Raw genomic sequence first — 18,433 nt, 5'->3', positions numbered from 1 at the left:
CCTTCGGCACGCCCCGCGGCCTTCCCACCGGTAAGACGCCCTGCTCGCCCTCCTCTCCTCGGGCTAGACGGGCTTTAGGTCGAGACTTGACTTTTAAATGCGCTTTTCCTGAAGTCCCACGCGGACTCTGTGATTCTGTCCTCTTCAACGAAACTAGGTGTGTGTCAGCCGTGTCCTGCCTCTCCTGACTCTTGGGATGAGGTGTTGTGTTGCCAGAGCTGTTCCCTTCGCCCCAGTTGTTAAAATTGCCTGCATTTGAGTGCAGTCTGGGTTTAGCAGTATACGTAATAATCCAGTGAAATGTCAGTACTTCGGGTGAAATTGCCATTTCCTTCAAGTTTAGTCGAGGGGTATGTTTGGTAAATTTTTGTCTTTGGACCAGTAAGAGATAGTCTGTCAGTTAACTGAGCTCAAATGGATGTTGCCAGGAAACACCTCTTTGCTTGATAACAAAAAGCATGATTGATAAAGCTTATAAATTAGAGAGTCATTTTCATTTGGTCCCAATAACTGAGTGATACAAAAGTATATTAAAAAATCTGATAAAGATTTTTTGTTTGTTTGTTTTCTTTTTTGTTTTTTCGAGACAGGGTTTCACTCTATCACCCAGTCTGGAGTGCAGTGGCATGGTCATGGCTCACCGGAGCCTTGAACTCTTGGGCTAAAGCAGTCCTTCTGCTTCAGCCTCCCAAGTATCTGGGACTACAGGCGCACACCACCACCCTGGACTAATTTGCCAAGTTTTTTGTAGAAATGGAGTCTCACTTTGTTGCCCAGGCTTGTCTCAAACTTCTGGCTTCAAGCAGTCCTCCTGCCTCTGCCTCCCAAAGTGCTGACGTTACAGGTGTGAGCCACGTTCCCAGCATAGATTCTTGATAAATACATTTAGTTGAGAAGATGAACTAGATGTTAAAAATGTTTGGTTTGGGGCATTACTTGAGATTTAGCATAAAAGATTGAGAGATTCTTGAAAAGTTCCTCCCTGTACACCCCAACAAACATTCTTTTCTTTCATTGAAGTTTTTTTTTTTTTTTTTTTTTTTTGAGTTGGTGTCTCACTCTGTCGCCCAGACTGGAGTGCAGTGACCACTCCCGGCCGCTGCAGCTTCGACCTGCTGGGCTCTGGCGATCCTTCTGCCTCAGCCTTCCGAGTAGCCGGAATTACAGGCATACACTACCATGCCCAGCTGATTTTTTGATTTATTGTAGAGATGAGGTCTCGCCAAGTTGCCCAGGCGGGTCTCGAACCCGCGGGCTCATGCAATCCACTCACCTCAGCCTCCCAAAGCGCGGGATTACAGGCTGAGCCACCGAGCCCGGCTTCGTTGAAGTTTTACTTGTACTGGCAGGGTTTTCAGTTTCCCTCTCAAATTGCTGAAGTCCGTTGTAGAGGCAGATGTTAAGCAGCTGTCACTTTCTGCTTTTAGCTGGGATAAGAGAAAGTTGCCATAAAAATACTGTGTTCTGTGTTCCTTAGAGATTTAGGCTCTCTGGAAAATGTCCAAACTTATGTGGTTCTTTAGCCATCTAAATTTTTGACATTCTTTTGAGTTTCTTTGGTTCCATGATGTGTCTTCCATTCTCTGCAGGGATAGTGGGACTTTATCAAATCGGGTTCTAATAACACCTCGAAGACGCTATCCAATCCACCAGGCCCAATATTCTGTAGTGGGGGTACTTCCCACAGTGTGCTGGAATGGTTATCACAAAAAGACTGTGCTGTCTCCTCGAAATTCCAAGATGGTGTGTAGTCCAGTGACCGTGAGGATTGCCCCTCCAGACAGCAAACTGACTCGTTCTGCAATGTGAGTATTATTGTTGGAAGAATACTTTGCCTTTTGTGTCCACTTTTATTCTTCTACAGTTGTTCTTCTGACTAAATTACTGTAATGCCAAAAAAGGAAGTAACTGCTTATTTGAATGAGAAATCCCTAATTGTAGTAAACAAAAAAATTTTTTTCACTTTTTACTGTTAACAAAAATTAGCTTTAACTGTTAACTTAGTATATAAATTATGTTTTTGCCTATTGAATAGCTTCTGATTTTCAGTTTCTTAAGTCTGTGCTATATCATGGTAATTAAGATATCTTACTACTAGAGTTTTGTGGGGTTTTTTTGGTTTTTTTTGAGTTGGTATCTCACTCTGTCACCAGAGTGCAGCGGCACACTCACGGCCACCGCAGCCTTGCAGCCTTGACCTGCTGGGCTCAGGCGATACTTCCACCTCAGCCTTCCATGTGGCTGGAAGTATAGGTGTGTGCCACCACACCCAGCTAATTTTTTTTGATTTATTATAGAGACGAGGTCTTGCCAAGTTGCCCATGCTGGTCTTGAACTTATGGACTCAGACAGTTCTCTCACCTCCGCCTCCCAAAGTACTGGGATTACAGGCGTGAACCACTGCACCTGGCTTAGAATCTTGTCTTTCGTTGCAGACCAGAGCAGATAATCAGCTCAACACTGACCTCACCATCAAGTAATGCCCCAGACCCATGTGCAAAGGAGACTGTACTGAGTGCCCTCAAAGAGAAGAAGAAAAGGACAGTGGAGGAAGAAGACCAAATATTTCCTGACGGACAGGAAAATAAAAGAAGGTAACAGACTCAGTAGAGTAGTGAATAGGCCTTCCATGTGGACTCCTGAGAATTTGATGAAATGTAGGCCATTCCCATAAAATAGCAAGGCCAACTCCAGTTTGTGAGCTTTAATAGAGTCCCTTCTTTGACTTTCATAGAAGAGCCTGGTAATAAGGGCTTTAATGCTATGCATTTCTTAAGGCACAGGTTAGATATATTTTATAATATCCCTTTCCCATAACTACTAGAGATAAACTGACAGCTGTTAGCCGTGTTAGCCTCATATTTATGATGCAAATGTGTTTTTTTATTTTCAAGAGAGAATGCTCAAAGTCTTCCCCTCACATTTTGTTGTTCGGTTATTTGGGTAGCCACCAGTTTAAGTGTCATAATTGTGCTGAAGGAAATGCTTGTCAAAGAAAAGTGAAAACTAGACCATGGTAAATTTATCAGTAATGAGAGTAAAACCAGTTTCCTTATTGGTTTATATGATAATTTAATGAAAATGGAGTAAATAGTCCATTTTCTAAGTTATGGAAAGAGAGGAAATTGAAGTGACTGGTTAGAATACTGAACTATTTGTGGCTTTCCAAGGAGTCAGTTAAGGATTCCACCCATTTTTCTAATTTAACAAATATTTATTGAGCACCTACTCTGCCCCAGACCCTGTTCTGTACTGTGGATAGAACAGTAAAGTAAATATAGTTTATAAGTATACAAGGATTTTAATAAACCAAGATTAATAAAGGTAATAAGAAGGGGGTTTCTTTATACAAAGTGGTCAAGGAAGAGCTTTCTGAGGAAACAGTGAATTCCACACCTAGAAAATATACCTATTGTTCCCATTACCTAGAGTAGATTGTTCATATCTGACAGTTTCAAAGTAGACCATCTTTTGGTACCGTAGGTGACAAAGTTAAGTGAGAGAAATCCTAATAAATGCAGATATATTTAGTATAGGAAGATCGGGAATTGATGACTAGAGATAGAAATTATAGTTGGGGGTCAAGTGAGTGATTTGCATGAATGTTAACTAGCTAGGCAGGAGAAGGGATGGGTGGGGAGGTGGAGGGGAAATAGCTGTTCTTATGTTCCAGACAGGTTCCTCACGTTCTCCAGGGTGCTGAGTTTTCTCAACCCTGTGGTGAGCCTGTAACTGAGGATTCTTATTTGGCCTTTGCCGTAGTTTAAATAAGCAGTGATCTTGAGCGCTGTGTATAGGCTCTTCTTATATATGATAATGTAGAGTTTTTCTCTAACAGACTTGGCATCTTAACCTCTGGAGCACTGTGTGATATGTGAGTTGGTCCGTAAATTGTTTTTGTTTTTTTGAGTTGGAGTCTCACTGTGTCACTCAGGCTGGAGTGCAGTGGCATGTTCATGGCCACCCCAGCGTCAACCTGCTGGGCTCTGGCGATTCTTCCGCCTCAGCCTTCCAAGTGGCTGGAACTACAGGCACGCACTACCATGCCCAGCTAATTGCCTATTTATTGTAGAGACGAGGTCTCGCCAAGTTGCCCGGGCTGGTCTTAAACCCGGGCAGTCCTCTCACTTCGGCCTTCCAGGGTGCTGGGATTATAGGCTGAGCCACCGAACCCAGTCCCCTAACTTGTTTCTTGGTGGTTTTTTGTGTTTTTTTTTAAATCTGTGGATGGTGTGGGGTGTTACATTTATTTATTTATTTACTTAATTTTATTTTTTTGAGTTGGAGTCTCACTCCGTCTCCCAGGCTGGAGTGCAGTGGCGTACTCATGGCCACTGCAGCCTCAACCTTCTGGACTAACGCAGTCCTTTTGCCTCAGCCTTCCGAGTAGCTGGAATTACAGGCACGCGCTACTATGGCCAACTAGTTTTTTGATCTGTTGTAGAGATGAGGTCTCACCAAGTTGCCCAGGCTGGTCTCGAACCCCTGAACTTAAGCAGTCCTCTCACCTCTGCCTCCCAAAGTACTGGGAATACAGACTTGAGCCACCATGCCCGGCCTGGGGTATTTATTTTTGTAATATTTTGATATGAAGTTCACAGATTTTTCATACTGTTCTTATTAACAAAGTGTAATCTTAGATTAAGTTTATCTTTTAGAAGCTTGGGATTTTAAACAACCTTTTTCTGGTCTACCATGGAATCTGTGCTCCACAGAGACAGTGTAAAGTCCCAGGAGTATAAGAGTGTGCTTGAAGGAAAAAAACAGTCATGTCATTTCACTGAGAATTTTTTGATTTCTCACAGGCGCCATGATAGCAGTGGAAGTGGCCATTCAGCATTTGAGCCCCTGGTGGCCAATGGAGTCCCCGCTTCTTTTGTGCCTAAGTAAGTGAGAGTCCATCTGGATGAAATACCAGCTATTTGGAGAAGGGGCATTACCAGAGCTGCAGATTTTCCGTTTTGCTTTTTGTGTTGCTTAATTAGTTCAGGTTCATATCTTTGAAATGAAATCAGGGAGGAATGTTTTGAGTAACTTACCACAATCAACTGTCTTCTGCCCAATTCTTTTTCATATTTTTGTATTAATGTGGGTGAAATGTGCTAAGGCTAAGAGGGTTTGTAAATATATTTGATAACCAAGCATATAAACAGAAAAATTGCAAGATTTGTGCAATGGATAAAAGGCAACAATATAAAACTTAAGTATTAAGTTTCTGTGTTTGAGTTTAAAAACACACTGGAGGAAGAATTGATTGGAAGGGAACATGGCTCAGAAGTTTGTGTGAAAAGACAGGATAACTTATACACTTCATCTGAGTCAGCAGTATGATGTGGCTGCCAGAAAGTTAATGTGCTCTTGCTCTGTGCTGTTAGACGACAGACTAGAATGAGATGGGTAGGTGGCAGCCTTGCTTTTCTTAGTTCTGCTCAGACTGTCCCTGGAGCGGTGTTCAGTTCAGCATATCACACTGCAAGAGAGGATGTACACAAACTGAAATTTATTTCCAGTGAAGCAACAAAGATGTTGAGATTTGTAGCAGCCCAAAGGAATTGTCATGGTGGGTGAGGGGGTTTTAAAGGTATAGAAATAACAGCCCCAGAGGAGAAAATTCTCAAAGGGAATAAGGAAATAAGAGAGGGAAGCATAGTGGTCCACCAAAAACTAAAGGACTATCACATGAAAAAAGCAAAGTAATTTGCCTGATTTGGCTTCAAATAGGATCCATGGGTTGAAGTAAGAGGAAATACATTTGATTCCAGTATAAGAATAAACTGGTTCATGGTTGACAAGTTTCACTCTAGGACAGGGGTCCCCAATTCCCAGGCCACAGGCCAGGTTGCACAGGAAGTGAGCAGGAAGTGACCAGGCTGTACAGGAAGTGAGCAGCGGGCAAGCAGGCAAAGCATCTGTATTTACAGCTGCTCCCCACTGCTCACATTACTGCCTGAGCTCCATCCCCTGTTAGATCAGTGGCAGCATTAGATTCTCACAGGAGCTTGAACCCTATTGTGAACTGCACATGCCTGGGATCTAGGTTGTGTGCTCTTCATAAGGCTCAAATGCCTGATGATCTGAGATAGAGCTGAGGCGGTGATGCTAGCACTGGGGAGCAGCTGCAAATTTAGATTAACATGAGCAGTGAGGTTTGACTGCACAAAGACCATAATAAATCAATTGCAGGCTGGGCGCGGTGGCTCAGGGCTGTAATCCCAGCACTTTGGGGGGCCTAGGCGAGAGGATTGCCTGAACTCAGGGGTTCGAGACCAGCCTGGGCAAGTTGGTGAGACCTTTTCTCTACAGTAAATAAAAAAAATAAGCCAGGCATGGTAGCGCGTGCCTGTAGCCAGCTACTTGGAAGGCTGAGGTGGCAGGATTGCCTGAGTCCAGCAGGACAGAGTGAGACTCCAGCTCAAAAAATGATAGATAGATAGATAGATAGATAGATAGATAGATAGATAGATAGATAGATAGATAGCAGACTTACATCAAAACCCTATCAGTGAGTAGCAAGTGAGTTGATGTACTTCAGTTGTACAGCTATATCTGGTATCAGGCTTTATGTCTGAATCTGATGCTTATTTTAGTTTGCGTGTGACCCATCTATTATTTTGTTTACCACTTCTGTCTGTGCCTCTTTTTTTTTCAAGATGAGTTGTATAATTATTTCATTATATGTTACAATGTAATGATAATAGGAATAAAGTGCACAATAAATATTATGTGCTTGAATCATACTGAAACCATCTCCCCCCACCTCACCCCTGGGTCTGTGGAAAAATTCTCTCACAAAACTGGTCCCTGATGCCAAAAAGGTTGGGGATCACTGCTGCAGGAGATGGTGAGTTGTCTACATTGTAATGGGTTGGATGATTATCCTATAGGAAAGATGTATAAGGAAATTTCTGTTTCAGTTAAAGACTTAGAAAAAATCCCCTCTTATTTCTGTATATCTTTTTTTTTTTGAAGTCAGAGTCTCACTCTGTCACCCAGGCTGGAGTGCAGTGGCACCCTTATGATCACCGCAGCCTCAACCTGTTGGGCTCAGGCAATCCTTCCACTTCAGCCTTCCAAGTAGCTGGAACTACAGGCGTGTGCCCCAAGCCCATCTAATTTTTGGATTTCTTGTGGAGATGAAGTTAGAGTCTCGCTCTGTTGCCCAGGCTGGTCTCAAACCTGTGGGCTCAGGCAATCCTCTTGCCTCTGCCTCCCAAAGTGCTGGGATTACAGGTGTGAGTCACTACACCTGGCATATCTGATTCAGGTGTAATTGATATGTAGTAAATTGCAACTGTTTAAAGTATATAATCTGTTAAGTTTTGACATGTTTCCACCTATGAAACTATCCCACCATCAAGATAAGGAACACATTGATCACCTCCAGAAGTGTCCTCATGCCTCTCTCTAATCCCTCCCTCCAGTCCCATTCCTGTCTCCAGGCATTCACTTATCTGCTTTCTGCCACTGTAGATGAGTATGCAATTTCTAGAATATTATATAAATGGAATCATATATTTAAGTTTTAAATACTCTGCTGACTGTCAGATTTAACCGGAGCGTGAGCTGTAAAGATTCAAAGTGTTATTTTCTTCCCTTCATGCTTATTAAGAAAGGTGACATGACCGTGGTTGAAACCTCAAAAGAATATTACCTCCAACAGTACATCTAACTGTCTTATTCCCTTCTGATTAGGCCCGGGTCTCTCAAGAGAGGCCTCAGTTCCCAGAGCTCAGACGACCCCACGAGTAAGAGATCCCGCACCTCTTCCTTGAGCTCTTCGACAAGCACGTACACCGGCGGCATCCCCAGCTCCAGGCGCAATGCCATTGCCAGTTCCTATAGCTCTACTCGAGGCTTCTCCCAGTCACAGGTACAGTTTTGGGATGTGAGAGCAATGAGTTGCCAGCATTAATTGATTAGGAAAGGCTTACTGCTCCCATCTGTCAGACATTAGTATTGTATGTTCTGAATATACAAACATTGATTGATAACTGTAGAACAGTGGAAAAGAGTGGAAAGCCCAGAAAGTCAACCGGCGCACATGTAGAAACCTCATACAAGACAAAGCTATTTCAGATAAATCGATGAAGGGTGAACAATTCAATAAATGGTGTTAATGTGGTTGAAAAGGTAGGTTGAGGGGCACACCTCATCGCCAGGGGTACCTGCACACTGAACATTTGTTACCAAACCCTGAATTGTACTCCACATCCTTAAAATAAAAAAAAGGAAAGAAAGGGCAGGTTGAGCCCTGATTGCTTTGGGTCATAAAAGAGATTTACGCTATAGGCATTTAGAATTTAGAAAGTTTTTTTAAACAAGAAAGTCCATAATTCTTGTTTAGAGGGATTGTAGCATAGTGTAGGGAACAGAGCAGGTTTTACTGCCAGACCTACTTGGGTTCAAATCTTGCCTCATTTAGTGCATTTAGTAGCTATGAGGTCTTGAGCAGCCAAATCATTTAACATCTTTTACTCATCTCTGAAGGATTGTGACAACTGAAATTAGTATTTGAAAAGCACCCATTACAGTGCTGTAAGCCAATAAGTGGGTACCTAATAGTAGTTAGGAAAAAAGATAAAGCATGTATGGAGAAAGATTTTTGAAGGGAGAGAATTTTGAGACAAATCTAGATGGCTGTAGCAGTAATATAAATGAAAGATTGCTGAGCCAGAGTAGATGTGGAAATGGAAAAAAGAGGTGGATAATTTCCTTTGAGCACTTACTCTGTGCTAAGCACTATGGTAAGTATTTTATTTTGTTTTATTGTATCTTTATTTTTGAGATAAGTCTTGCTTTGTTGCCCAGGGTGCAGTACAGTGGTACGTGATCCTAGCTTACTACAGTCTCTACCTTCTGGGCTCAGGTGATCCTCCCACCTCAGCCTCCCAAGTAGTGGGGGACTGTAGACACAGTATTGTGCCCAGCTAATTTTTTAAAAATTATTTTTTATAGAAATAGGGTCTTGCTATGTTGCCCAGGCTGGTCTCAAACTCCTGGCTTAAAGCGATCTTCCCTCCTCAGCCTCCCAAATTATGGAGATTACAGATGTGAGTCACTGTAGCCTAGCCTTGAAATAGTTTTTTTAATTATGTAAAATATATAATTGTTCCAAAGAATATACACTAAGACAACATATGCTCAGAGAAATCCAATTTTCATCCCTTTCTACTCCCCATTGTTCCCTTCTTCTCAATTTTTAATGCTTTTTTATTTTTCCTCATTTTTTAACTATATGCAAATCAGTATACATTTCTGTAAATCCCAACCTTCTGACACTTAAAGCAGTGAACAATATATACAGGTTTGAACTTTGATCTTGTTCACTTAATATGTAGTAGAGGTCAGTCCATAGCAAAAATGTTACAATCCCCTATCTAAAAAAACAAAAAAGTACACCTGCATAGTTACTCAAGTCCTCTATTGATAAACATTGGGTTATTTCAGTCTTCTGCTACTATATATAGTGTTGCAAAGAATATTTTTGTTGATCCGTCACTTCGCCCTTGGCAATTATAGCTCTGGAATAGATTCCTCAAAATCAGATTCCCATGTCAGGTTAAATGCATGTGTGATTTTGCTAAGTGTTATTAAATTCAGCTCTGCAGAGTGTGTACCATTTAGCATTCCTGTGGGCATTGTATGAGGGACAATTTCTCTACAGCCTCACCAACAGATTGAATTATGGCAGCTTTGGGTTTTCACCAATTTGACAGGTGAAGAATAGTATCTAATTTTCGTCTCTTATGAGTAAGTTTGTTACTTTTCAGTAAGCTTTACTTATGAGTTTGATCATCTGTTCATACATTGAATGATTATTTTCAATTCCGTTTCTATAACTGTTCATATCTTTTGCCCATTTTTCTGAAGGGCTACTGGTCTTTTTTTTTTTTTCCTTCTCATATTCAAGAGTTTTTCCTGTATTAGAGAAAGCCATTCTAAATGAACTAAAGTTTTTTTGTTTTGTTTTGTTTTGAGTTGGAGTCTCACTCTGTCGCCCAGACTGAAGTGCAGTGTCCGCTCCCAGCCACCGCAGCCTCGCCTGCTGGCCTCCGGCGATCCTTCCGCCTCAGCCTTCCAAGTAGCTGGAACTACAGGCAGGCGCTTCCAGGCCCAGCTAATTTTTTTGATTTATTGTAGAGATGAGGTTTCACCAAGTTGCCCAGGCGGGTCTCGAACCTGCGCGCTCAGGCAATCCACTCACCTCAGCCTCCCAAAGCATGGGATTACAGGCTGAGCCACCGAGCCCGGCTCTGAACTAAAGTTTTAAATGTGAAATAGAAACCATAGAGGTACATTATTACAAGAAACAGGCTTCTCATGCATTGCTGGTGAGAGTGTCAACTGGTGCGATTCTCTAGAGGGCTGTGTTGGCAATTGTCCACATTAGAGGTGCACGTGTTATTTGATCCAGCAGCTTTACCTTGTACACATACAAGGAGGGGATCCCCCCCAAAATGGAATTATCCTTTGGAGGGCGAGCCCCTTGTAGTACAGGTTTCCCTGCTAGGTAAGTGTTCCAGGAACCTATTGGCATCAGTAAGAGACTGCATTCAGCTTCAGTGAATTTTTTTGGAGAGTCTGTCAACACGTTTGCCCATTTCATGATGGGTGATTTATGAGTGCACTGAGTGTTTAGGGGTTTTTGAACAAAATGGTATGACCCCCATCTCCCACCCTCCTTATCCACCCCAACTCGCCCATAGTGACTTTTTTTGTTTGTTTCCCTGGAAGAAAAATCCTCAAGGCAAACATTTTGGCTATGTGGAAGAGGTGAAACAGAAGCACTGAAAGGCATCAAAATTGACAAGTTAGCCGGCTCGGTGGCTCAGCCTGTAATCCCGTGCCTTTGGGAGGCTGAGGTGAGTGGATTGCCTGAGCCCGCGGGTTCGTGACCAGCCTGGGCAACTTGGCGAGACCTCATCTCTACAATAAATCAAAAATGAGCTGGGTGTGGTAGCGTGTGCCTGTAGTTCCAGCTACTTGGAAGGCTGAGGCGGAAGGATCGCCGGAGCCCAGCAGGTCGAGGCTGCAGTGGCCGGGAGCAGCCACTGCACTCCAGCCTGGGTGACAGAGTGAGACTCCAACTCAAAAAAAATAAAAATAAAAACAAAATTGACAAGTTCAAAAACTGTTTTGAGCAGTAGAAAAGTTGTCTTGATAGGTGTGTTGCATTAAAATAGAGTACTTTGAAGTGATTGAAGTTTAAACATGTAAGAATAAATGGACTTTTAAAAAATTTTTTGAGCTGAAGTCTCACTCTGTCACCCAGGCTGGAGTGCAGTGGCACACTCATGGCTGCTGTAGCCTCGATCTGCTGGACTGAGGCAATCCTTTCACCTCAACTTTCCAAGTAGCTTAAACTATAGGTACACACTACCATGCCCATCTTTTTATGCTATAGGTGCATGCTACTATGCTCGTCTCATTTACTTACTATAGAGACAAAGTCTCACCATGTTGCCCAGGCTAGTCTCAGGCAATCCTCTCACCTCTCCCCACAAAGTGCTGGGATTACAGGTATGAGCCACCATGCCTGGCCACACAAATTTTATGAGTAAATTCCAGGTTTTTTTCAGGTCCCCCTTCATATACTCAAAGAGTGTACAATTAAATGTAGCATTAATAGCAGAAGGTTGGAAACAATGTAAATGTATCTTTTCAGGGGGCTGGCTGAATAACTAACAACAGTATTTCTATAAGTTGAAATACTGTGTAACTATTAAAAAGAAAGCAGTTTAATAGGTACCCATCAGAATTATCTCAAATTGTATAAAAAACAAGGTGCAAGCCGGGCTCGTGGCTCAGCCTGTAATCCCAGCACTTTGGCAGGCTGAGGTGAGTGGATTGCCTGAGCTCATGGGTTCGAGACTCGCCTGGGCAACTTGGCAAGACCTCATCTCTACAATAAATCAAAAATTAACCGGGCATGGTAGCGCATGCCTGTAATTCCGGCTACTTGGAAGGCTGAGGTGGAAGGATCGCCGGAGCCCAGCAGGTCGAGGCTGCGGTGGCCGGGAGCAGCCACTGCACTCCAGTCTGGGTGACAGAGTGAGACTCCAACTTAAAAAAAAAAAAAACAAGGTGCAGAACTGTATGTATAGTGTTCTCTACTTTTTGGGCTGCTGATTTCTTTAATCTTTTAATATACATAGAATAATTTTGATACTGTATATTAGAAAGTGCTAATAATTATTGAGGCAAAAAGGAAATTTACTTTTTACTGTATATTCTTCTTTTTTTTTTTGAGTTGCCGTCTCACTCTGTCGCCCAGACTGGAGTGCAGTGACCGCTCCCGGCCACCGCAGCCTCGACCTGTTGGGCTCTGGCGATCCTTCAGTGTCAGCCTTCCGAGTAGCTGAAATTACAGGCACACGCTACCACGCCCCGCTGATTTTTTGGTTTATTGTAAAGATGAGGTCTCGCCAAGTTGCCCAGGCGGGTCTCGAACCCGCGGGCTCAGGCAATCCACTCACCTCAGCCTCCCAAAGCACGGGATTACAGGCTGAGCCACCGAGCCCGGCTTACTGTGTATTCTTATTGTTGCAACCTGTATGAACTGTTTGCTGATTATTTGTGTATCTTTTGTTTGTTTTTTGAATCCCAGTCTCACTCTGTTGCCCAGGCTGTAGTGTGTAGTGGCGTGCTTACGGCCACCTCAGCCTCAACTTACTAGGCTCAGGCGATCCTTCTGCCTCAACTTTCTGAGTAGCTGGAACTACAGGCGCCTGCCACCATGCCTGACTAATTTTTTTATTTATTGTAGAGACAAGGTCTCACTGTGTTATGCAGGCTGGTCTTGACACCCTGGGCTCAGGCAATCCTCTTTGCCTTTGCCTCCCAAAGTGCTGGTATCGTAGGCGTGTGCCACCATGCCCAGCCTCTTTTTTAGTGAAGTGTATGTTCACATTTCTTGGCTCTTTTACTTATTGATTTAAATAAGTTCTTTATATATTCTAGCCACAAGCCCTCTGTCAGTTATGTGTTGCAACCAACAAATGTTCTTCTCTTTGACTTGCCATTGTACTCTCTGTTTTTTTTTTTTGTTTTTTGTTTTTTGAGTTGGAGTCTCACTCTGTCGCCCAGACTGGAGTGCAGTGTCCACTCCCGGCCACCACAGCCTCACCTGCTGGGCTCCAGCAATCCTTCCGCCTCAACCTTCCGAGCAGCCGGAATTGCAGGCGTGCGCCACCACACCCGGCTAATTTTTTTATTTTATTGTCGAGATGAGGTTTCGCCTGCCCAGGCGGGTCTCGAACCGTGGGTTCAGGCAGTCCACTCACCTCAGCCTCCCAGAGCCGCAGGATGACAGGCTGAGCCACCGAGCCCGACTTGTATTCTCTTAGTTAGTCTACTCTGTATGCTATTCAGGAAATTTTTGACTATCTAACATCATGATGATTTTCTCCTATGCTACCTTCTAGAAGCTTTTTTATTTTATTTCTCGTATGTAGATCCACCATCTTACCTGAGTTGATTTTTGAGTATCCATATAGATGTGATTTCATTTCTAGACTTTTCTGTTCCTTTGGTCTCTGTTTTCTGCCTTTGTGCCATTAAGTCTTAATATCTAGAATAGGTTATCCCACATATCTTTTTCAGGATCGTCGTGGGCCTTGGCCTTTGCATTTCTATGTAATTTTTATATCGGCATGTCAATTTCCACCAAAAAAAGACAGTGATATACTGATTGGGATTTCCTTTAATCTACTGATTATTTTGTATAGAATTGACATTTTTATAACACTGAGTTTTCCAGTATATGAACATGGTAAATCCTTTATTTATGTCATCTCAAAATTTCTCTGTGGAGATGTTTTACTTCTCTTTTATTGGATGTATTCCTAGGTTTATGTTTTTACTATTTATAAGTAGTATCTTCTGTCTGTTTTTATATTCAGAAAGTTTGCTAAATTCTGAATATTTATCTGTATATTCTTTAGGATTTTTATAAATGCTGCTATGTTTACAATAATGACAGTTTTTTCCTTCCGTTTTAGTCTTATACTGCTTGTTTATGCCTTATAGCACTTGTCTAGGACTTTCAGTAGGATGCTGAAGTGATAGCAAACACCTTTGTCTGTGTTACATCTGGAGTGTCCGTGTTGTCCAGTTTGTAAAGTAGATATATAATACTTTTTTCCTGTAATTATTGAACCAAATTGTCCTAAATCCTGGCTAAACTTTATAATTTGCCACCTCTGACCCTTGCTTGCTCAGGGATGTGTATCCCTCAGTGTCCAGGCACATTATTTTAAAAGCACAAGGTGTGAGATTCAGGCATTTATGTTCTTTTAAAGTTTTGTAAGTGACTGGTGAATAGTCATGTGTGAGTACCAGTGAGTTAGTATTAAGGATTTGAAGTGATCAGACTGCCACTTATGTATTAAATTCTTGAGTCACTTCGATGGATTTCTCTATTCTGTTCTTTTATATTCCTGTAATCACTTATTTTTAAAACTTATGATCTGCTCTTTCCAGATGACTATCCTTTTTTGTTCTTTATCTGAGCATAACTTTAAAAAACTGTTATTGTTGTGAGCATTTTTCTCAAGCTCATTCTGGGCCTTGGATTTCCTGACAGTAGTCTTTTTTTTTTTTTTGAGTTGGAGTCTCACTCTGTTGCCCAGACTGGAGTGCAGTGGCCGCTCCCGGCCTCCGCAGCCTCGACCTGCTGGGCTCCGGCGATCCTTCCGCCTCAGCCTTCCAAGTAGCTGGAACTACAGGCACACGCTACCACGCCCGGCTGATTTTTTGATGTATTGTAGAGTTGAGGTCTCACCACGTTGCCCAGGCAGGTCTTGAACCCACGGGTTCAGGCAATTCACTCACCTTGGCCTCCCAAAGTGCTGGGATGACAGGCTGAGCCACCGAGCCCGGCCTCCTGACAGTAGTCTTATGAAAATGTTCTGCTTTACCACCTGTCTCTTATCTGAAGTCTCTCTTTTGGACTCTTATTAAACATTGTTGTCTTCCTGCTTATACTTGTATGATGAAACTTACTTTTTAAGGAGGAAAAAGTGGTGTAAGGTGATAGTTTAGTAACTTTGTAATTAGGCTCAACACTTACGTAAGAATATTGGCAGTATTTGTTCTAAGCCAGTTCCTTTACTACTGCCCTTTGAAGGAAGCAGAGACGAAAGCATCATCCTTGCTCTCAAGGACTCACCTGATAGAAGGAACAGATATATGAATAATTATCTCTAACTCATCTCTACCAAAAAAAAAATCACCTAGTGTTCAATGTCATAAATGTCACAAAAGTCATCAATGTCTTAACAGCACGTTTTTAAAAATAAAGTAGTAAATTAAGACTGAAAATGTGATGAAAGCAAAACTAACTGCGTTTGCTTGTTGTCTTCATTTGCTCTCATCCTGCCAGAGACAGTCTCGAGTGGGTTTGTGTGTCATACCTCTGTACCATTACTGAATGTCATGTTTCACCTCTTAGTATATGCAAAAAGTACTTTTGTTCCTTTTACATTTATTAGCATTCTGTGGCTTTTTAGTCACATACAAAAGCTTGATGTGCCGTGACGAATAGAACTGCAAAGTTACATTGAGGGCCAGACGCTAAATGCTAAATTATCAACTGGCTCAGTCATTCACTCTTGGTTTGACTTGTAGCTCTGGAAGAGAAGTGGCCGCAGCTCATCACCCTTCTCTAGCCCAGCATCATCCCGCTCCCAGACACCAGAGAGGCCAGCAAAGAAAATAAGGTAATCAGCATTCTTCTGCTGTTACCATTTGCTATGTGGACGAATGAGAGATGAGGTAAGGAGGAAAATGTATTTGACTGTTAGGCTTTGTGCTGTTCTGACTTGGAGACTCAAAGAAGGTAAGCCGTAGGAGGACAGTGAAGCACCCACCTGGATTGCTCTCATGTCTTACCTACTGACTGCAGTGGCCACTAGCTGTCTGCCTCACTGCCGCAGGAGGCATCGTGGTGCAAGATCAGAAGCCACAGAGAGAGTCGTATCAGCAGGCAGTAACCTTCAGAGTCTTGACTCTAGCTGACCCCCTCTCCTTAACAGTTGTCTGGAGCTCCAATCCCTCAGGGATCAAATATGGCTAGAACTCCCAGGGATTCAGCAGGTTGTACATAAGGTTTTGAAGGTCATTGTTTTGTGGCTGTTGTAAGACAAAAGTTTTCTTCATGACTTCCATAACTGTCTCCCTTCATTTCTTTTGGAATTTTCCTTTGACTTTCTTTATCCTGGCATACTGAGATCTCTTTTTTTTTGAGTTGTAGTCTCACTCTGTCACCCAGGCTTGAGTGCAGTGGCACATTCATGGCCACTACAGCCTCAACCCACTGGCCTCAGGCGGTCCTCCCGCCTCAGTCTTCCAAGTAGCTGGAACTACAGGCATGCCCTACTGATTTGTTGATTTATTGTAGAGATGAGGCTAGCCAAGTTGCCTGGGTTAGTCTCGAACCCGTGGACTTAGGCAATCCTTTTGCCTCGGTCTCCCAAAGTGCTGGGATTATAGGTGTGAGCCTCTGTGTCCATCTCATACTGAGATTTTTTTTTTTTTTGAGTTGGAGTCTCACTCTGTCGCCCAGACTGGAGTGCAGTGGCTGCTCCCGGCCACCGCAGCCTCGACCTGCTGGGCTCCAGCGATCCTTCCGCCTCAGCCTTCCGAGTAGCCGGAATTACAGGCGCGCGCTACCACACATACTGAGATCTTAATTCTAGGCCTTGGCAACTTGGTAGTTAGGAGGATATAAGAAGTTTTCCAGTACTTGGTCAGGAAGTCTTGCTAAAGTGAATTCTGCCTTTTCTCCCAACAGAGAAGAAGAGCCATGTCATCATTCCAGTTCCTCAACTCCATTGGCAGCAGACAAGGAGTTCCAGGGAGAAGGGGGTAAGTTACTGCGTTAGCAGGAGTGGCTGCTGGAGTGGTGGTGATGGTTGGAAGTATTTATGGAGGATATAGGGATTCATGCTTATTGAAAAAACATACAGAGCATTACTGTGTTGAGGGCCTGGTAGTCACAGAGAGAGGTTTCCTGTCCTTCAGAGGTTTATAGTCTGATAAGGGAGAAAGGGAACACAGCAAATGCGGTAAAATGTAGGGTAGTGGTTGGCTAGAGCCAAGCTCACTTTGAAGCACCTGTGGGCGATCCAGGTATTTACTGTCCTGTAAGCAGCTTGTATGTCTTTGGAACAGTTGTCTTTTTAATACCCTCTTGACTAAGAGGAAATAATCTTGCAAACACCATCCAAGCACCCAAACCGTGAAAGATAGAATCTTGTCAGAGATACCCATTATAAACTCCGTGTTAAAAACCAAGTGGAGAGACAAAACTGTCCATTTCTGGAAGCAAACAAGTCAAGATTTATTTTTCTAGTTGCAGACACAACCCCCCGGAAGAAACAGAACTCGTGGAATTCCTCGTCTACGCCTGGCAGCTCTGGGCAGCGTAAACGGAAAGTTCAGCTACTGCCATCTAGACGAGGAGAGCAGCTGTCCTTGGTATGGTCCTGTCCACCAATCCTGCCCACCCTGGCTTCACTCTCCTAAGTCTTAGGAAGGCTAAGGACAAGTTTCTTCTGATTGACCTGACTTGTCCTTTTTCTCTTTGGTAGCCTCCACCTCCCCAGCTTGGCTATTCAATTACTGCTGAAGATATAGACTTAGAAAAGAAAGCTTCTTTACAGTGGTTTAACAAGGTCTTAGAGGACAAGACCGATAAGGAGAACAGATCAACTGCACACACGAGAGGTTTGAAGTGTTTGGTTCCTTTGATTTTATTTTGGTGTTTTGGGGGGTTTTCTGCTTTTTTTAAATGGGTTTCTCTGGGCAAACCCCAGGAAGAGTTCGATATGAGTCTTCACGGAAACCTGGATAACAGTGAACATTGCGCTCAAGGGGAGTCATTCCTAGATGAGCTGTCCTAAGATCCCGAGCATCCCCTCCACTCTCTGATAGGCTGTCTGGAAAAGTCCTGAACAGACCAGGACAGCTTTACCTTTTCTTTCGTAGATGCTGCCTCAAACTCGGTCACTGAGACCCCGCCCACCACTCAACCTTCTTTTACCTTGACCTTGCCTGCTGCTGGGACTGCCTCGTCAACAGCCTCCCTGCCAGCCCCCAGCACTAACCCACTGTTAGAGAGCTTGAGGAAGATGCAGAATTCCTCAAGCCTACCATCCCTCCCAGGTGAGTGGGGAGGGAGCCTTTGGAGCATATGATGCTGTCAGCTTTTGAGTATCAGTCTTTGCTTAGATGGAGTAAAAGCATCATGTCTGCCAGTTGCTGGAAATTGTTCTAATGTTGAATGTACTCTGGCTTACCAAACCTGAGTTGGCCCAAGCCTAAAAGCTTCAGAATTCTCTTATTGGGGAATTTTAGGAAAGGTGTGCTACAACACTTACAGCTAAGGAAAGCAGCTTTGTTGTGGCTCTTTTTTTTTTTTTTTTTGAGTTGG

General features: G+C 43.1%; 1 protein-coding gene across 1 annotated transcript in view; it reads left to right on the top strand.

Moving 5' to 3' along the window:
* The first annotated feature begins 1,583 nt into the window (after positions 1 to 1,583).
* Positions 1,584 to 18,433, top strand: part of POM121 (POM121 transmembrane nucleoporin) — a 24,653-nt gene continuing 7,803 nt past the window's right edge. The window contains exons 1-9 of the mRNA XM_008048463.2: positions 1,584 to 1,805; positions 2,436 to 2,594; positions 4,806 to 4,886; positions 7,693 to 7,870; positions 15,628 to 15,719; positions 16,793 to 16,866; positions 17,354 to 17,478; positions 17,592 to 17,692; positions 17,987 to 18,165. Of these exons, the coding sequence (XP_008046654.1) occupies positions 1,741 to 1,805; positions 2,436 to 2,594; positions 4,806 to 4,886; positions 7,693 to 7,870; positions 15,628 to 15,719; positions 16,793 to 16,866; positions 17,354 to 17,478; positions 17,592 to 17,692; positions 17,987 to 18,165 (1,054 nt within the window). The 5' untranslated portion in view covers positions 1,584 to 1,740. The remainder of the gene's footprint in view (positions 1,806 to 2,435; positions 2,595 to 4,805; positions 4,887 to 7,692; positions 7,871 to 15,627; positions 15,720 to 16,792; positions 16,867 to 17,353; positions 17,479 to 17,591; positions 17,693 to 17,986; positions 18,166 to 18,433) is intronic.

Source organism: Carlito syrichta, unplaced genomic scaffold, assembly GCF_000164805.1.
Source record: "Carlito syrichta isolate Samal-C Ts95f unplaced genomic scaffold, Tarsius_syrichta-2.0.1 Scaffold123615, whole genome shotgun sequence".
NCBI classification, from domain to species: domain Eukaryota; kingdom Metazoa; phylum Chordata; class Mammalia; order Primates; family Tarsiidae; genus Carlito; species Carlito syrichta.
This window is presented reverse-complemented; position numbering and strand designations above follow the sequence as displayed.